The sequence below is a fragment of the Ovis aries genome, chromosome 24 (genome assembly GCF_016772045.2).
Source record: "Ovis aries strain OAR_USU_Benz2616 breed Rambouillet chromosome 24, ARS-UI_Ramb_v3.0, whole genome shotgun sequence".
NCBI lineage: Eukaryota > Metazoa > Chordata > Mammalia > Artiodactyla > Bovidae > Ovis > Ovis aries.
Genome location: NC_056077.1, coordinates 11,192,747 through 11,212,111, shown reverse-complemented (window position 1 = coordinate 11,212,111; position 19,365 = coordinate 11,192,747). Strand labels below are relative to the sequence as shown.

The following is a 19,365-nucleotide window of genomic DNA, read 5'->3' as shown; positions in this document are numbered from 1 at the left end:
CTGTTGGAGCCTGACTTGGAGAATTTTGAGCATTACTTTGCTAGCGTGTGAGATGAGTGCAATTGTACAGTAATTTGAGAGGGGGATAAATTAGGAGTTTGGGATTAACAGATACACACTACTATATATAAAGCAGATAAACAACAAGGTCCTACTGTATAGCATAGGGAACTATATTCAATATCTTATGACCTATAATGGAAAAAAGAATACACATATAACTGAATCATTTTGGTATACATCTGAAACTAGTACAACATCATAAATCAATTAGACTTCAATTTATTAAAAAAAAAAAATGAATTCCCCACTGCAGGTAAAGCTTCAGGGAAATAGGAATGAACTACTGGTAATGAGGAGTGGTCCAGAGACTGGAAAGCAAGGTATAGGAAACACCAAAAGCTACAAGAATATCAAAGCACCTTCCTGACCCCTGGGGACCTAAACTAAGGTGGAAAGGGTGGAGGGGGTGGAAAGGGGTGGGGTGTAGCGTGGGTGATGAGGAAAGTAACAACACTCACAGTCATCACTCACTTTTTTTTTTTTAATATTTATTTATTTGGCTACGTGGCATCTTGGTTTCAGCATGCAGGACCCTAGTAGATCCCAACTAACACAGGCTTAGTTGCTCTGCAGAATGTGGGATCTCACTTCCCTGACCAGGGAGAGAACCCACATCCCCTGCTCTGCAAGTTGGATTCTTAACCACTGGACCACCAGGCAAGCAAGCCGCCATCACTCACTTTCATCTCCATCTTCTGATGAGGGAATTAAGAGTCAGAGAAGTTCATGGACTTCCCTGGTGGCACAGTAGATAAGAAAGGTCTGGGAAGATCCCACAGGCCTCAGAGCAACTGAGCCCGTGGGCCACAAGTACCGAGCATGTGCTCCAGAGCCCTCATGCTGCAACTAGCGAGCCCACCAGCCACAACCACTGAAGCCCGAGCGCCTGAGAGCCTGCAAGCCGCAACTCCTGAAGCCCCTGTGCCTACAGCCTGTGCTCCACAGGAAGGGAGGCCACTGCAATGAGAAGCTCGCGCACCACAACGAGAGAACAGCCCTCACTCTCCATGACTAGGAAAAGCCCGAGTGCAGCAAGGAAGCCACAGAATAAAACAAAAATAAACCAATAAAGAGCCAGAGTTCAACAACCTGCCCAGGTTCTTCAGGTAGGGAGCTAAACGCGGGACTGCTTGAGTTCACATCACTTTCCACTGCAACATGCTGCTGCTGCTGCCGCTAAGTCGCTTCAGTCGTGTCCGACTCTGTGCGACCCCGTAAACGGCAGCCCACCAGGCTCCGCCGTCCCTGGGATTCTCCAGGCAAGAACACTGGAGTAGGTTGCCATTTCCTTCTCCAATGCATGAAAGTGAAAAGGGAAAGTGAATTCACTCAGTCGTGTCCGACTCTTAGTGACCCCATGACCCCTACCTAAACCCAGTGTCGGGGCAGATTTTTCCAGCCCTGTTCTAGCACAGGGGGCAGCAAACAACAGCCCCCATGCCAATCCGAACCACTGCAGTTCTTCTAAATAAAGTTTTATTGGAACACAGCCACGTCCTTTCACTTACATATCGCCTGTGCTGCTTTTGTACGACAGCAATGTGTAGCTGGGACGGAGACCAGATGGCCCGCAAAGCACAAAATATTTACTATCTGGCCCTTTACAGAAAACATTTGCCAGCTCCATCCCAGAACATCAAAAACGGAATTTACTATCTTTTCCTGCACTAGAAGAACGGTTAAATAACTGCGGCACATCAATTTAGTGGAATGTTACACATTTCTAAAGAATTGTGAGGAGAAGGAACACAGGAAAATGTTATAATAAATGGAAATACTAATTCAAGTGTAGACTCAATGCAACTGGGTAAAATGCCTGTGCTCTGAACATAGTCAGGCCTTCCCTGGTGGATCAGATGGTAAATAATCTGCCTGCAATGCACAGACAGAAGTTATCTAAACAGTTAATACGCTAGAAAGGTAAATATATTTATAGGTCTGTTATGTTATCATAGTAATCTTTGGTATCATTTCAGAGTTTTGCTTAATTTTTTTAAGGAGAAGGAGGAAAGGGAAGATTCCAAAATATGCCAGGGTGGGTAGGGAGAAACGAGATATTGAGGGCAAGTTTCCCCCCTCGTGGGAAGCCAGCAAAGGGTGGCGGGGCAGGGAGGGGAAGGCTTCGAGATGGACAGATGGACGAGCTGAAGTCAGGGAGAGGAAGGGTCCTCCCTCCCCTTGGGGCCTCAGCTGCTTCTCCCACACCCCTCCCCACCTCTGCAAAAAGAATTCTGACCTGTCTAGCAGCTCAGGAGCCTCTCCCCTCCCTCAGGTCTCTGCTGAAACGGAACCTTCCCACGAGGTCTTCCTTGAGCACCCCGCTCCCAACTGCAAGAGCCCTCCCCCTTTAGTTCATCCTCCAACCAGATGACAGGTAGGACGGATGCCACCCTTGGGCTCTGGACTGGGCATAGAACCCAGGCCTGGGCAGCTAGGGCCACGGTGACCAGTCAGTTCCAGGATGGCTGCACGGCAAGCCAGACAGCTGAATGAGCCCCAGGATTTCTGCCGGAGCAATTGGGAAAGGCCTGCCCTGCTCAGGTGTTGCTACATTGCAGGATGTGACCCAAGAGCTGCTGGTGGCCCTCCTGCCTCCATGGTGGGGAGGTTGCCTGAGGGCAAAGCCAACAGAGATGAAGATAGTAGCCAGCCAGACAGAAAGGTAGTCCTGATGACTCTCTAAGCGCCAGCTGAGCCTGAAGACGCCTATGCAAGACCTTCCCAGCACAAGATATTTTAAACTCCCATTGAGGACTCCCCTGGTGGTCTAGTGGTTAAGAATCCGCCTGCCAGTGCAGAGGACAGGGGTTTGATCCCTGACGGCAGACTCCACATGCAACAGGGTAACTAAAATGTGCCACAACTACTGAAGCCCACCAACCGCGATTACTGGGCCCGTGCACGCAACTAGAGTAGCCCCTGCTTGCCACAACTAGAGAAAGCCCGAGCACAGCAACAAAGACCCAGCACAGCCAGAAATGATTAAATATACAGAATTATGTACAGTTAAAAATAAATAAATTCCTAGTGTCCGGAATCAGCTTCCACCACATGCAATTATAGAGTCCTGGCTAACACATACATTACTCTAACGCTTTGGGTACATTCATTCAACTCCCTTCAACAAACACTGAGAGTGCAACCTTTTGCTACGTGGCGGAAGATGCGCCAAACTGTCACCCAATAAAAGCCTGCGAAATGCTGAACCCTGAATTTCCAGCCGGACTCTGCTGCCACTAGCGCCTCACTCTCACTGGTAGCATTTTAAACACGTTGCAATGGCTTTGGCAGAAAGAGAAATCAAGAACCATCAAAACTTTCACATTAAGGCTACTTTAGGGAAATTATCCTCAAGACATCATTGAAAGAAAGGAAGACTACCTTGAACAAAAATGTTCACTGCATCGTTACTTATAATGGGGGGGAGAAGAGTGAGGTGGGGGGAAGGACTTCCTTGGTGGTCCAGTGGTAAAGAATTTGCCTTCCAGTGCAGGGGACATGGTTCAATCCCTAGTCAGGGAATCAAGACCCCACATGTCATGGGGCAGCTAAGCCCATGCGCCACAGCCAGATAAGCCTGCATGCCGCAGTTAGTGAAGCCTGTGCGCTGCAAAGACGACCCAGCACAGCCAGAAAAGGGGAAAAGAAAAAATAGAGGGGGTGGAAAAGTTTCTGCAAGTCAGTGGTTTAAAAATATGTCACATGCATAATGATGGATTACTGATGGATTGTGAAGTCCATATAAGTGATCGATATGAAGACCACATAGCAATACGATAAAGTATTATTCAGAAATGTTAAGGGTAAAAGCAAACACGAATTTATGTGATAGTGCTAAAATCACTTCAGCCTATGTGTTTCTCAAGCTTTTTCTCCTTCCCTCCTAGGATCCTTCCTAGACATTTTTTCTTCATCACTCCCTCCATGAAATCTCAATACCGATAATCTGTACATCATGCAGATCTGTGCCTTGGGCACAAGAGCAGATGTTTCACCTCCACAGGGGTGATATCACCTGCTGAAAACTCACAACTGATGTGCAGGCAGGACGGGAGCTGCTTTATCTGGGATTTTGTGGTGCTGAAGAAGACTCCTGAGAGTCCCTTGGACTGCAAGCAGATCCAACCAGTCGATCCTCGAGGAAATCAACCCTGAATATTCACGAGAAGGACTGATGCTGAAGCTGAAGCCACCTGATGCAAAGAGCCAACTCACTGGAAAACTCCTGATGCTGGGAAAGACAGAAGGCAAAAGGAAAAGAGGGTAGCAGAGGATGAGACGGCTGGATGGCATCACCAACTCAGTGGACATGAGTCTGAGCAAACTCCGACAGACAGTGAAGGACAAAGGAGCCTGGCACGCTGCAGTCCATTGGGTTGCCAAGAGTCGGACACGACTTAGCGAAGGAACAACGACGATGATGACGACGAATGTTCACGTTGCCAGAATTTAGCGGATTCAGTTTCAAAATGCAAGCCCTCTGAGCATTTGACTTCCTGTTGGTCACCCAGGCACAGCCATGCAACAGGGAAGTGGGAGTGGGGATCCATGGAACCGAGCCCAGTGCCACTTGCTGACAAGGGAGGCCGTCGAATGTCTGCTGACAGCGGGACCCCTTCTTCTCACACCCGCTGTAACAGACCAGCCCAGGGCCCTCAGCTGGGGTGGGGGGCTCCACGTGTGCCATCAGCCCCTTTTCTGCCCTGAATGGAAACCACAGCTGTTCTCTTCTCCACTCATGCATTTCAGCTCATTCTTTGCTTTTAAACCACTTTTTTTAATTGAAGTATAGGCAACTTACAATGTTCTGCTAGTTCAAGGTATATAACAAAGTGATTCAGATATATAATATATATAACCATCTGAGCCACCAGGGAAACCCATATATTATATGTATTTTTTATATATATATATATATATATATATATATATATATATACACACACACACACACACACACATGTTCTTTTTCATTTTCTTTTCCATTATAGGCTCATTACAGTTGATTGAAAGATATTGAATATAGCTCCCTGTGCTATACAGTAGGTCCTTATTGTTAACTATTTTATATATAGTAGTGTCTAGCTGTTAATCCTAAACTCCTAATTTGTCTCCCCCCAACCCTGCCATCAGCCACTCCTTTATTCCAAACACAAGCCACTGCTGGAGATGAGGAAGTAAATGCCAGACAGAAAATCATGACAACCATGAAAAAAGTCATGAAAATCTGAGAGAAAATCTTCAACATTCCAGAAAAATAAGAAAAAGCTGCCAGAACGCACCTAAACATCAGGCAAGTCGCAGCAGTAAACTACCCACTAAGCCCCCAAACTCTGGTGTTTCCACCCTTTAGAGCTTGTCTGTTTCACTCATTATTTGACCTCTCTGGGTCTGGCTTTCCCCAGACCTTGAAGCCAGGATTTCAGGGTCTTTCTAATGTAAGAAGGATTCATGACAGAATAATTACTGATTGAAATGAGTACCAAGGAGCTTCAAACATAAAGTCTTACAAAGACAGTGCCTGAGAACCATAATAATGACTTTCTGCCCCTACAAGTGCTACTTTTCCCAATAAGGGCAAAAGCGTTATCTGAACATCAGAATGCCTTAGCTGACAGGCTGGTGATCAAGCATTCCCACCTACCAGATTCTTCAATGAGAAACAAGCAGATCACGACACTATCGTGCTAAGACAACCACCCACATCCAGCAGGTGGCCATCATCCTGGCAACTTGTCTCCTTCTACACACACACGAGTCCATAAACACTGTTTTACGTGCACGTCTTAATGTACATCAAGGTGTATATCTTAGGTGTAATTCTGCACCCTGCTTCTTTTTAGAGAACACTAACAGTACTTTGGCCACCTCATGTGAAGAGTTGACTCATTGGAAAAGACTCTGATGCTCGGAGGGATTGGGGACAGGAGGAGAAGGGGACAACAGAGGATGAGATGGCTGGATGGTATCACTGACTCGATGAACGTGAGTCTGAGTGAACTCCGGGAGATGGTGATGGACAGGGAGGCCTGGCGTGCTGCAATTCATGGGGTTGCAAAGAGTCGGACACGACTGAGCGACTGAAATGAACTGAACTGAACGGTAAGACATAGTCACGCTGATGTGTATAAATCTGTTTTATCCCTTCTAACATCTCTGCGGTCTCCCACCATGTGACCATGCCACACACACATGTTCACTGCCCCATCAGTGCTCATCCTAGCTGTTTCTGGCCCCGCGATGCCCATTTATCTTGTGCGTGCATTACCTAACCACTCCACTTCCTGGTTATTTGCACTTAATGTATTGGGCCTTGTAGCCATCTGACCTCCGCCTCTACTGGAACATTTTCAACTGCAAAACAGCAAACTCTAATTGCCAATTTACAGGCTATGTGAGAGACTGAGAAACAGGTCAATGAACCACACCAAAAGGATGCCATCAGCAAAATCCCACCAAAGTCAAGTGTTTCCTTCCATAAAAATGTCAGGGGGGCAAAAAGGGAGAGAGAGATGAAAGGGGAATCCATAGTTTAAAAACAGACTTTGTGCTTCAAAGGATACCATGAAGAATGTGAAAAAACAACCTACAGACAGGAGAAAAAAACATTGTAAAGCTATAATAAGGGACTTGTAGCCAGAAATCATATAGAATTCTTACAGCTCAGCAATAAAGAAAAACCCAGTTCAAAAAAAGAAAAATGGACAAAGAATCTGAACAGACTTTTCTCCAGAGAAAATACACAAATGGCCAACAAGCACATGAAAAGATGCTCAGTATCCACACTCATCAGTCAGTTCAGCCGCTCAGTCGTATCCGACTCTTTGCGACCCCATGGACTACAGCAGGCCAGGCTTCCCTGTCCATTACCAACCCCTGGAGCCCACTCAAACTCACGTCCATCCAACCGTCTCATCCTCTATCATCCCCTTCTCCTGCCTTCGATCTTTCCCAGCATCAGGGTCTTTTCTAATGAGTTGGTTCTTCGCATCAGGTGGCCAAAGTATTGGGGCTTCAGCATCAGTCCTTCCAATGAATATTCAGGACTGATTTCCTTTAGGATTGGCTGGTTGGATCTCATCAGGGAAATGCAAATCAAAACCACAAAGAGATATCAGTTCACATTCACTAGAATGGCTATTATCAAAAAGAGCACTGGTGAGGACATGAAGAAACCAGAACCTTCTTACAGTGCTGGATGAATGGAAAATGGTGCAGCTACTTTGGAAAATAGTCTGACAGTTCTTCAAATGCACTCAACAAGACTTCCCCAGTGGCTCAGTGGATAAGAATCTGCCTGCCAATGGACATCTAGGTTGCTTCTATGTCCTCGGCAGACAAATGGATAAGAAAAGCTGTGGTACATATACACAATGGAATATTACTCAGCTATTACAAAGAATGCATTTGAACCAGTTCTAATGAGGTGGAGGAAACTGGAGCCTATTATACAGAGCAAAGTAAGTCAGAAAGAAAAACACCAGTATACAATAAACTGTATAAATACAGTATATTAATGCATATATATGGAATTTAGAAAGATGGTAACGATGACCCTATATGCAAGACAATTTAGACACAGATGTAAAGAACAGACTGTTGGACTCTGAGGGAGAAGGCGAGGGTGGGATGATTTGAGAAAATAGCACTGAAACATGTATATTGACATATGTGAAATAGATTGCCAGTCCAGGTTCAATGCATGACGCAGCGTGCTCAGAGCTGGTGCAGTGGGATGACCCTGAGGGATGGGATGGAGAGAGAGGCAGGAGGGAGGGTCAGGATGGGGAGCACATGTACACCCATGGGTGATTCATGTGAATGTATGGCAAAAACCACCACAATACTGTAAAGTAATTAGCCTCCAATTAAAAAGAAACAATAAATAAAAAGAATCTGCCTGCCAATGCAGGGGACACGGGTGATCTCCAGTCCAGGAAGATCCCACATGCCTTGGAACAATTAAGCCTGTGAGCCACAATTATTGAGCCCACGTGCCTAGACCCTGTGCCCTGCAACAAGCCACCAAAACAAGAAGCCTGCACCCCACAACGAAGAGTAACCCCCACTGGCTGTAGCTAGAGGAAAAGCCCACACAAAGCAACACAGCCCCAGCACAACTAATTAATTACTTTTAAAAATGCACTCAGCAATTCTATTCGTAGATATCTACCCAAGAGAAATGAAAACCTACTATCCACACAAAAACTTATATGTGAATGTTCACAGCGGCATTATTCATAATACCCCGAAAGTGGAAACAAGTCAACGTCCATCAAATGATGAATGGACAAACAAAATATGGAATACCCACACAACAGATTATTATTTGGCCACTAAAAAGAATGAAATGCATATACATGCTTCATGATGAAGCTTCAAAACATGATACTTAGTGAAAAGAGTCAGACACAAAAGGCCGCCTATTATATGATTTGATTTATACAAAATATCCAGAATAGGCAAATCCATTGAGAGAAAAAGTAGATCAGCGGTTGCTTGGGGCTGAGGAAATGGAAAATGAAGAACAGCTGTTAATCAGCATGAAGTTTCTTTTTGGAGTAATGAAAATGTTCTAAAATTTATTATGGTGATGCTTGCACAATTCTGTGAATATGGCAAAAATTTAAAGAAACAAAAAAAAGAGAGATCTAAAAAAAAGTAAAAGACAAACCAATCTGCATTGTTTAAACCTTATTTAGACCCTGAGATTTTAAAAGTACACCATAAGGAATTCTCTGGTAGTCGAGCAGCTAGGACTCAGCACTTTTAGTGCGGGGGTGGGTTCAGTCCCTGGTCGGGGATCTAAATTCCCGCAAGTAGTGCAGCTTGGCCCCCCTTTTCCAAAAAAAAATATACTATAAAATAAAATTATAAGACAATCATGGAAATTTGAACATTGAATATCTGATATTAATGAATCACTGCTTATTTCTCAGAGGTATGATAATGGAACTGTGTTTTTTAAAAAGGATCCCTATAGCTTAGAGACACATATTTTTTAAAAACTTACAGATGGAATGATACAGTATCTTGGACTTGCTTCAAATTAAACTGGGGAGGAAGGCAGGAAGTAGATAGGTATATGGGTGAAATGGTCATGAGTCAGTAACGGTTCATTAGACTATTCTCACCACTTTTTTTTTTTTTTTGCCTTGAAATTTTCTTAAATTAAAAAAAGAAAAAAGAACAGAAGACAGGAAACAGTTCCATGCCACAGTTTTTTTGTGCCAATTAATCCCATAGGCGAAAAACACCTTGGACTTTCCCTCCCAACCATCAGCAACCACTTTTTCTGCCTCAGTTACAATCTTTCCAAAAGAAGACTTTCATCCTTGCTTAATGCTTTTTCCTAAAAAAAAGTTCATGTGTTAGTTCCCTTCTATAATTTGTTTAACCTTAAACCTAATGGGGTTTTTCAACTGAATTTTAAAATTTCTTTAATTTTGATACTAAGTTGCTCCCTGAAGGCTACATTGGTCTTTCCCTTGGCTTATCAATTTCACTGGCTCTCACAATGTAGGCAGCAGAAAGAAGGGTTCAGGATTGACAGTCTAAGGTGGAGACACCATGCTCACATAAAAAGGAAGAGATTTCCAGCGCTACTTAGCTCCAGCCCTTGTCCCAGAAGGGAAGCCAGAAAACAACCCGAACTGAACCCCACAGGGTCCTTACAGAAACAATAATAGCAGCTCCAAGCTCCTTACCATGTGAGAAGCACAGTACCAATCACTTTACCTGAGTAATGTTATTTAGTCACTGCAACAAGCCTAAGAGTCAGATGCTATTATTTATCCTCATTTTGCCGAGACTTCGAGAATGTTCAAGCACCTTGCCCTAAATCACATGGCTTTCTGCGGCAAAGCTGGGATTTGAACCCAAGCTGTCTGCCCCCAGGGTCTGCACTTACCCCAGGCTACATTACCTCCTGGATGAAATCATCACATCTTTGTTGTGGTATCACTAAAGTTCAAGGACCAGAAACCCTTAAGTAGACCAAAAATCGTCTGACAACAGAAGCTGGACCACCTCCCAGGAAAACGCCCCTCCCAAGCTCCCCGCTACAGCATCATCAATTTCACAAACATTATTCATGAATAGCAAAACAAAAGGCACCTAAGTTGTTGGAAATGATCCACAGAGTTAACTTAAAAGTTAAAGATGAAGAGAGACATAGGGCCTTCACTTTGCCCTGCCTCAACCTCCAGAAAAGCCTGGGTCCAAGGTCAGGGCCAGCAGCGCTGGTTGCAAGGATTCTGTAGAGGCAATTCCACAGTGAGGGGAAAACAGGCAGAAGGAGGGTAGGCGGGTCCTCCTAAGTAAATCCAGATCCCAGTCAGGGTAGCTGGGAGGCTTCCCTGAGTCACTCCCGTCTCCACATACTATACCCAGGGATGACTTAGCAGCAAAACACAACAGATCTCGTGAGTGGAAACGGCTGAGAATACCCGTCCAAGCCTAGGGACTAAACTTCAGAAACGCTGAGGACAGGCTGTACACACACCCCTCCCAGCCTCCCACCAAAACCACCCAGCACTCCAGTGGAAGGGAGAGGAGTGGACGGGAAGGGCAGAGACCCCCAGATGGGCTCAACACTGGACAGCAGGGGAAGGGCTGCAGGGCAGGTCAAGTGAGACCTCAAATGAGCAGGAGAAGAAATGGAAGGAGCTGAAAAATGAAAAAATAACCAAAATGCAAGAAGCAAGGCTCAGACAGGGACAATGAGAAACTGGGAACAACTGGGGACTGGAACAGCAAAGAACTGGGGGAGGAGGAGAGCAGGGAACCGCAGGGTCGGGGAAGACAAAGAGGATGGAGAACTCAAAGTCCTCTGGGAACCGAGAGCTGGGGGAACGCGGAGCACAGGGGTCAGCAAACTAAGAATGACCGGCAACAGAATGGTCAGCAACACTCTTTGCCCCTGCGGAGACTGGAGTGACTGGGGACAGAGGCCTCGGGAGTGGCTGGGGAGCAGGGGGGCCCAGGAGTGCAACTCAGAGGGTCGAGGAGTTAGGAGGAGTTAGGAGGGACTGAGATACAGGAGGTCTGAGAACTGGGGGTCTGGTAACTGGACAAGGGGGTCGGAGGATGGGGAGGGACTGAGGGATCCGGGGGACAGGTGTCCAGCAGCAGGCTGTGTAAGTGATGGACAGGGGTCAAGGGACTAGGAGTGCCTGGACCCGGCACTCCAGAAAAGTGCAGGTGACCAGGGGCCAGGACCTGGGATACAGGGGTCCGGAAACTGGGAGCGACAGGACGGGGTCCGCGAGCAAGCGGGACGCAGGGACTCGGGGGCTGGAGTGTGTAGCTGGAGCGGCGGGAGCTGGAGCGGCCGGGGCGGGTGACAGCGGCCAGGCCGCCACTCACCGCTCATGGTGCTGCTCCCCCCGGCCGGTGCCTACCGCGCCGCCACCACTGCCGCCACTGCCGCTGCTGCGCTCCAGACAGGCCAGGAGACGGCGCGCCCCGCCCCGCCTGCCGCCCCGCCCCGGAAGTGGAGCGCGGACGCCGCGGTCCCGCCCCCCGACCCGGAAGGTAAACACGGGCACCCGAGCGAGGTGGCCAGACTGAGGCGCGGATTGCTGTGCCGAGGTTGCAGGTGCCCCGTAGACAGACCGGCTGGGACGCCTACCCGCCAGCCTGAGTTCACACCTCTGTGGGGGAGCCAGGCGGGGAGGTGGCTACGAGAGCCCTAGGAGCGGAACGGGGAAATTAAAAAAGAGGAATGGGCCAAAGCGTGGGGACAAGGGAGGCGGGAAGTCCCGGAGGGCCTCTCTTTGCAGATGACTTTAGAGTCCGGGGATGGTAAGAGGACGGCTGCCCGGGAAGATCTGCAGGAAGGGTGTTCCAGAAGGAACCTCCTGCCTGGAGGGGTTGCCTGGAGCCAAAGGGTGAGCCAGAAAAGGGCTTTGAAAGAGATGGAAGATGTGGGTGAAGAGGTTGGGCTTTTCTGCCTCACTCTAAGGAGGTGAAAGTGAAAGCCGCTCAGTCGTGTCTCTTTGGGAGCCCATGGACTTTAGCGCCAGGCTCCTCTGTCCATGGGGATTATCCAGGGGAAAATACTGGAGTGGGTAACTGTTCCCTTCTGCAGAGTATCTTCCTAACCCAGGGATCAAACCTAGCTCTCCTGCAGTGCAGGCGAATTCTTTACCGTCTGAACCACCAGGGAAGGGAGGTAGGGAGTGGGAAATCATTACAGGAGTTTAAGCAGAGGACTCGGACTGCAAGGAGATCCAACCAGTCCATCTTAAAGGAAATCAGTCCTGAATATTCATTGGAAGGACTGATGTTGAAGCTGAAACTCCAATATTTTGGCCACCTGATGCGAAAAACTGACTAGTTGGTAAAGACCCTGACGCTGGGAAAGATTGAAGGCAGGAGGAGAAGGGAATGACAGAGGATGAGTTGGTTGGATGGCATCACCAAGGCGATGGACATGAGTTAGAGTAGGCTTCGTGAGTTGGTGATGGACAGGAGGCCTGGGGTGCTGCAGTCCATGGGGTCACAAAGAGTCGGACAGGACTGAGTGATTGAACTGAACTGAACTGAACTGAAGCAGAGGACACAAGGAGGTTTTAAGATGATTCCTCTTCCGGGGTTGAGAGTGAATTGTAGTGTGTGGGTCAGGGTGGAAGAAAGGGCTGCTGGTTAGGGGGTCACTGCAGTTGTTCAGCAAGAAGTGTGAGTGCCTGAGGCTAGGGTGGTAGCAGTGGCATTAATGTGGATGGGTTGTGTTGGAAAAGTTTTTACTGCCCCATTTTACAGATAAGAGAAAGAGGGGTCAGAAAGGGTGAAGAAGCATTTTCCCAACTCTTTTGGCCCAAGGAAAAGAAAGGCAAAGTGTTAATCGCTTAGTCCTGTGGGACTCTTTGCAATCCTGTGAACTGTAGCCCTCCACCCAGAGTAAAAGAAAACATTTTACACCACAACTCAGCACACAAATGCATACGTTTAAGAAACTATTTAACAAAATTCTGCAGGGAATGTATTCTCTTCGATTTTTTGTTTTTCTTTCCCAGTGTTGACTGAGAACGATTGATCCACTCCCAAGACTTGATCCACAAAACACTGAACTGAGGCTGCATGGGAAAATGGAGCCAGAATGCCAGCCCAGCTGTGCATGACCTACAGCCCGTGGTCTACTGCTATTACCTTGCTTCTCTACACGTCATCTCTGGCCCCTGGGAATTTACCTTGTGGACTCAGCAGAGGTTGAGAGATCTTTAGAAGGATGCTCTCTCTGCAGCGCTGTTTATAATAGAAAGTGGAAAGCACCAAAGCCAGGTTAGAGAATAGCTAAGCAAATCATGGCCCACCTCACAGTATTTGAAAATGCTAATTATAAAGGTAACGGAAACACAAGGAAAGGCCAAAGATAATACAGTAATTTTAAAAAGCCACATGCAAAATGGTCTGTACGCTATGATTACACTTGTGTCAAAATACAGTCATGTGTAGGGACTGTGATAGAATGTAGAAATTCTTGTGTTGGGGAATTCTTTAAAATTCTTTGGTTGTTAAGGTAGTTTTTTTCTCCATGTTCAAAATTGTGCTTTACACTTGTTGCTAATCTGTTACTCTAGTTAAAGCGTTAGTGTGTCTGAATCCCTTCTCTTCCCCCCGAAAGTCTAGGTGAGGTCTGTCTGCCTCTGTGACTTTGCTCAGCCATCACATACCTGATTCACGGAGTTGTCAGGCAGTGATACACCTTCTTACAGTGCCCTGTGCCTTGTCTTCTTGGCACTTTGAACATGTAGCGTGTACTTCACATCCTCCACCACCAGCTACTCCCTTTAAGTACGGTAATTCCTTCCTCCTAAGACTTAGCCCGGTACTGGAGAACCAAGAATCAAAAGCCTCAGGTCAATAGCGCTTCTGGGCTTTTGGAAAAATCTAAACTCATTGCGGGGAATGGAGCAATAAGGAGAGAAGGAAGAAGGGCTGTGAGAAGCTAGGAGGAATATTCCCAGGCCATATAACAGACAAGGAGCATCTGCCTGCCCTCAAAGAAACTAGACCTCAAAGCACTAATAAAAACCACAATGGCGATGGAACTAACACAAGGTGCTTATCATGACCCAGAAACTTATCATGGGAAAAAATAAATAATAAATGTACGTGTGTGTATATTTTCGTTTAATCTTCAAAACAATGTTATAAGTAGATACTCTTATGATCCCCATTTTACAGATGGGGAAACTGAAGCGGGGTGGTTAACTTTCTCAATCACTCAGCGTCTATAACTTCCTAGTAACAGAGTCAGGATTCAAACTCGAAGAGCCAGTGTCTTCACCACTATGTTGTATCATCTATGGCCCTCAAGGCCCTGGAATGGAGCCATGATGGGCCCCAAGTTGGTAGAAATGTCTCACCAAGTTTCTCCATATCCCAAACCCAACACAAAAGCCACAAAGCCCCAAGACCTCGAGGTTCTCTGATGTAGTGCTAATGGGCATTATCTTAAGAATGATCAAAGTCAACAGACACCAGAGGGCATTGCCTGTTTCCATAACACCCCAGGACCTTTGCACAACCCAAGGAAGGCAACCCTCTCCCAATAATGGGTAACCCAGTGAGATGAGAAACTCAGAAATGGAATTAAATTGATGTGAGAAGAAGAAAAAGGGATAGATCAGAATGTCTGGGTTTCACTTTGGCTCTTCATTTACCGTCTATGTGACCCTTGCCCTGACTCCCTTTCTGTCATGTGTAACAGGGCGATAGTAATGGTCCACTTACCTTGTGATTTGTTGTGTACATTAAATGCCTTAGTACAGGTAAAGCACTTGGAACAACCCCTGGTACATTAGAAAGGCTAAATAAATGCTGTCTGTCATTATTACTTCCTGTGTTAACTGCAAAAAATGATACCGAGTACACCTTTATCACAGTTTGCAGCTACACATTCATTCATATGATTATAATAATGCCTGTATGACTCCATGAAGCTGAAAGCTCCCAAAGTCAGGAACCAGTCATGCCCTGCACACTGAAGAGGGTGGCTGACTCCAGGCTTCTCCTATATACAGAGAATACATTGCTTTCCTTTAACAATAAAGAGAGAAATCTAGTCTGTCCTGAAATGTATGTGCCCATGTGTAGGAGAGAAGCTGCCTAACCATAGAAATATGTGACTATGGAATCTACACATCGCAGTGATTTTTTTGTTTTTTTTTTTCAGTGAGTCAATTTAATCATGAAACCAAGGAAGTTTTCAGAGTTAAGCTCCCAACAATAAGGTAGAAAAATATAGCTAACATAAAGATTTTCCAAAATTAGAGGACGGAAAGCCATATCATCTGCTGATAAATACAATCATCTTAAAGAGATCTGAGACACCATCCTTCCCTTAGGACAAAGATTTTCCAAGTAACTCTATACCCTTAACATGGTTAATTATCTGGTATAAATTGATTTCTCCATCCCCGTGACACTGGTGGCAGCTAGCAGACTGTCGCAGTAGCCATTTGTTTTCGTGGTGACAAGAATGGTCGCGCCTTCCTCCATGGCTGGGAGGGGGAAGAAATGGTCAGAATCGACCTTCGGTTTGCTCCTGACACAGTCTTCACACGTACATTCTTCTACTGTGTACCCCAGGCCTCTCAAAAGAAGAGGTTCAGCCACAATACTGCTGTTATTGTTAACATCCAGGTCTGCGTTAGCATTCTTCTGGAGAACCGCTCCTGATTGCACAAAAACAGAACCGTTATCCTAAAGCTTTCAGGGTGCTTGGTTGTGCCACACTTAGCAGCATGCATCAGGGATCAAAGCAACAGGAGCCAAAAGTCTTTCCCCAAAAGAAGCAGGCCTTACACCCCAAGTCATGAGCTGAAAGACCATGGACCATGTTGGGTTCAAAGACATGCTCGCTTTATGGCACACAGTATTTTTACAGTGTTTGCTTATCTGTTTAATGTTGGCCCGCGTTTGAAAATCAAGAGATTGTACATACAAATCTAGACAACTGATCTCTCTCTCTTTTTTGTGGCCACATCTCATGACTTGGGGGTGCTTCCCAGGTGATTTAGCGGTAAAGAATCCGCCTGCACTGCAGAGACACGGAGACACAGTTTCAATCCCTGGGTCAGGAAGATCCACTGGAGGAGGAAATGGCAACCCACTCCAGTATTCTTGCCTGGAGAATCCCACAGACAGAGGAGCTTGGTGGGCTACAGTTCACAGGGTCACAAAGTCCAAAGGGTCGCAGAATTTCCCCCACCAGGGATCAAAGTCATACCCTCTTCGGTGGAAGCACAGAGTCTTAACCAGTGGACCACCCTGGAAGTCCCTCTTTTACCTTATTTTTTTTTTAAGACAAAAAATGTGGCCAGTGGGAACTGACATTCCCACAAGAAAACACTTGGAAGTCCATAGCCTTTGTCTTCCTCAGGCTGGGCACGCGGTCCCCTATCACCGAACCTCCAGTGACCCACTACATTCGTTTCTGACCCACTTGGCCCTTGGATGCATTAAGATACCGACCCTTTTTACAACTGTGAACTGACGGCTCAGCGTGTGTTACAGCATACCAAAATGAGTCTTGGGTGACACTTCACAATTCAAAGTAAAGATGTTTCTCTTACAGCGCATTGGGCAGATTACTTTTTTTTTTTAATGAAACTTTCATGATCCCATAAGGAAGGAGTCTCCGCTGTGTCCCCATCACACTCCTGCGCAGGCATGTTTTAATACTTTCCCAACGTTCCATGGTATACCTCCATCGTCCAAAATGTCACACTTAAAGTCACTCCCCATCTGTCTCTCAGGCCCCAGGCAAAAAAAGAGAAATGAGTAAATGATATGAAACAGCCATCTTCCTCCCCGTTCTGCACTAGAAAGCAGACGAAATGTTGCCTTATAGATTCTGCATGGAAAATACACACATAAAGAAATAGGGCAATGACTGCAAAGCGGTCTAGAAATTAGATCATGGGCAAAGGTGCCGAAATATTTTTCTCTTAAGAAACTCTTCAAAAAAAAAAAAACTCTTCCACAGAATATTCACTTCTCTGGGACTGATTCTCTACTGCTTAATAAAGATCTTTGAGATGATTGCTTAAATAATCCAGGAGCAATTGGTATTCATTTCTAGCTTTTTTTCAGCAGTAGACTGTTCATCTGAGCAAACACCACTTGTATTTGTATAAAAATACGGCCACCAATCTTGTCAAATACATTTTTTTCGGATAGTACCAGACCCGGCTAGCTATTTCTGATAGTGTGATGTTTAATCAATGTCCTGACGTTGGTCAAAGAGATGGATATTTCCCAAAGAGGCCTCAGTACTTCAAAAGAGTAAATACCAAAGGAAGAATGTTGAAGAAGGCTGACATGGTACGATATCAACAAAGAAGGTGTAAACATCAGAAAGGAAGCTCCCTTCTCCCAAGTTCATTTAACCCAACTGTCATCTAACATACCCAAAAGGGCACTTACCAGATGAGATACACAACATGAAAGGAAAAAAAGGAATTGAAATTCACAATAGCCACCTCTTGGAAAGAGATTTCAAAGATCAACCATCAAACCAACCTGTGTTTTTAAGTTTGTCCTTTAATGGTTCGGAGCTCATCTTCCTTAGCAAGAACATCAATACGAAAACTGTCAAGGAAACTATCAAGCTCAGGCCCAAACAGGTCCAGAGAAATGTATTTGTTCCTTTCACTGAATCAAAAGAACGTCAGAGAGAGAATGAACTTGATAACATAATATTCACATCAGGTAAAGATTATTTGCCATCCAGTTCCCCTAATTCCTCAGCTTTGACTTTTAAATTCTAAGTTAATACTTAATTAGGAGAGATGATAAAAATCTATGTTGCTAAGATTGCAGAATAAAATAGAGTTGAGCTCTGAAAAAGTATCCATTCCTGTTGGCATTTAAATGATTGCCTTATTTTCTTTCTCTTTTTGATTCAGAAAATCTCACCACCTTCCCATAATGTTTCTTCTTTGAATAAACAGTCAACTCCAGTATTCTTGGGCTTCCCTGGTGGCTCAGAGGGTAAAGAATCTGCCTGCAACGTGGGAGACCTGGGTTGGGGAGATTCCCATGGAGGAAGGCATGGCAACCCACTCCAGTATTCTTGCCTGGAGAATCCCCATGGATAGAGGAGCCTGGTGGGTTACAGTCCATAGTGTCACAAAGGGTCAGACACAGCTGAGCAACTAAGCACACACACACACAGAGCAAATACTTCACACCAATGAGTGATCATTCAAACAGGATTACTTACTTGTGTTACAATAATGCTGACATATTATGGGAGGAGTATTAGGGCACCGAAGTTGACACGATATGCAAGAATTCAGCAATCTGTCAAAATACTCGTTTGGGGAGCACCGCTGAGCCATCTGGAACTGGATCACAAAAAGAAACAAGGAAACCGCAGAAAGAATGGCATGGAAGGACAAGTGAGCTCTTGTTGAGAATTCCTCAGCAAATGTAGTGACGGCAGCCGGAATGTCGAGGAAGAAAACAAACTTCACACTGATGACTTGGTTCTTAAGGGGGCTGACTCTTTGCACTGTGGCTAAGGATTTGAATACCAACACTAATTCCAGTTTCTAAGTTTGAGGCTTGAGTGGAGTAAGAGAGGGGGTATATGCAGCAAGAGCAAACCATACTTGAAACAGAAACTATTTATTTATAGAAGAAATTTCTCAGGCAGGTGACAATTGTGGCATTGTCAACAAGCCTGAAGCATCAAGCAAAAGGTTCAGTAACCATTTCTGGAGCATCTGTTCTGTGAGCTGTCCTGTGTGATGGGCCCCAAGGAGAGAGATAAGACAAGGTCTGAGCCACTGAAGAACTTAAAACCTAACAGAGGAGACAGTGAGGAGGCCTGTTTAGTCACTCAGTTGTGTCAAACTCTTTGAGACCCTTTGGACTGGAGCCCACCAGGCTCCTCTGTCCATAGGATTTTTCAGGCAAGAATACTGGAGTGGGTTGCCATTTCTTAGAGGAGATAGAAATGCACTCAAATAACCACAAAGTATAGTGGGAAGAGAGGATGTGAGAGGGGGAGACTTCCCTGGTAATCCAGTGGCTAAGACTCCACATGCCCAATGCAGGGGGCCCGGGTTCGATCTCTGGTCAGGGAACTAGATCCCACTGAGCATTCATTTGCTGCAACTAAAGATTCTGCATGTCGAAACTAAGACCATGAAGCCAAATGAACAATTTTTTTTTAAGAAAGAAGAATGTGAGAAAAAAGGAGTATGAAGCATGACTACCAAGTTTTAAACCTAGGAAGAATCCCAGAATTCCAACAAATAGAGACTTCTAGGGTAAAAGAGGCAA

At 45.6% G+C, this 19,365-nt stretch overlaps 2 protein-coding genes and 1 long non-coding RNA gene across 5 annotated transcripts in view; 1 reads left to right on the top strand and 2 right to left on the bottom strand.

Moving 5' to 3' along the window:
* The window catches only part of SNX29 (sorting nexin 29), a 605,150-nt gene extending 593,641 nt beyond the window's left edge, over positions 1–11,509 (bottom strand). For all 3 annotated transcript variants that reach the window (XM_042240185.1, XM_042240184.1, XM_027961912.2), the window contains exon 1: positions 11,431–11,509. In XM_042240185.1, coding sequence (XP_042096119.1) covers positions 11,431–11,437 — 7 coding nt within the window. In that variant the 5' untranslated portion in view covers positions 11,438–11,509. The remainder of the gene's footprint in view (positions 1–11,430) is intronic.
* Positions 11,510–11,596: 87 nt separating this feature from the next.
* On the top strand, positions 11,597–14,180 carry LOC105604668 (uncharacterized). The gene is made up of 2 exons (XR_001024219.5): positions 11,597–11,954; positions 13,083–14,180. It is a non-coding gene; the product is annotated as an uncharacterized LOC105604668 (long non-coding RNA).
* Positions 14,181–15,252: 1,072 nt separating this feature from the next.
* Positions 15,253–18,542, bottom strand: TNFRSF17 (TNF receptor superfamily member 17). Its single transcript, XM_015104084.3, has 3 exons — positions 18,299–18,542; positions 17,596–17,727; positions 15,253–15,746 (listed from the first exon to the last, which is right to left on the bottom strand). The coding sequence occupies exons 1-3, from the start codon at positions 18,414–18,416 to the stop codon at positions 15,460–15,462; spliced, it is 537 nt and encodes a 178-aa protein (XP_014959570.1). The 5' UTR covers positions 18,417–18,542; the 3' UTR covers positions 15,253–15,459.
* Positions 18,543–19,365: the final 823 nt, after the last annotated feature.

Bases quoted from the DNA above. Each gene is read 5' to 3' on its own strand.
- TNFRSF17 (XM_015104084.3), bottom strand. From the start codon at position 18,416: ATGGCTCAGCGGTGCTCCCCAAACGAGTATTTTGACAGATTGCTGAAT. The intron at 17,728-18,298 runs GTAAGTAATCCT...CTTTTGATTCAG, and splicing joins TCAGCATTATTGTAACACAA to TGAAAGGAACAAATACATTT. The intron at 15,747-17,595 runs GTTGGTTTGATG...TTGTGCAATCAG, and splicing joins GGACAAACTTAAAAACACAG to GAGCGGTTCTCCAGAAGAAT.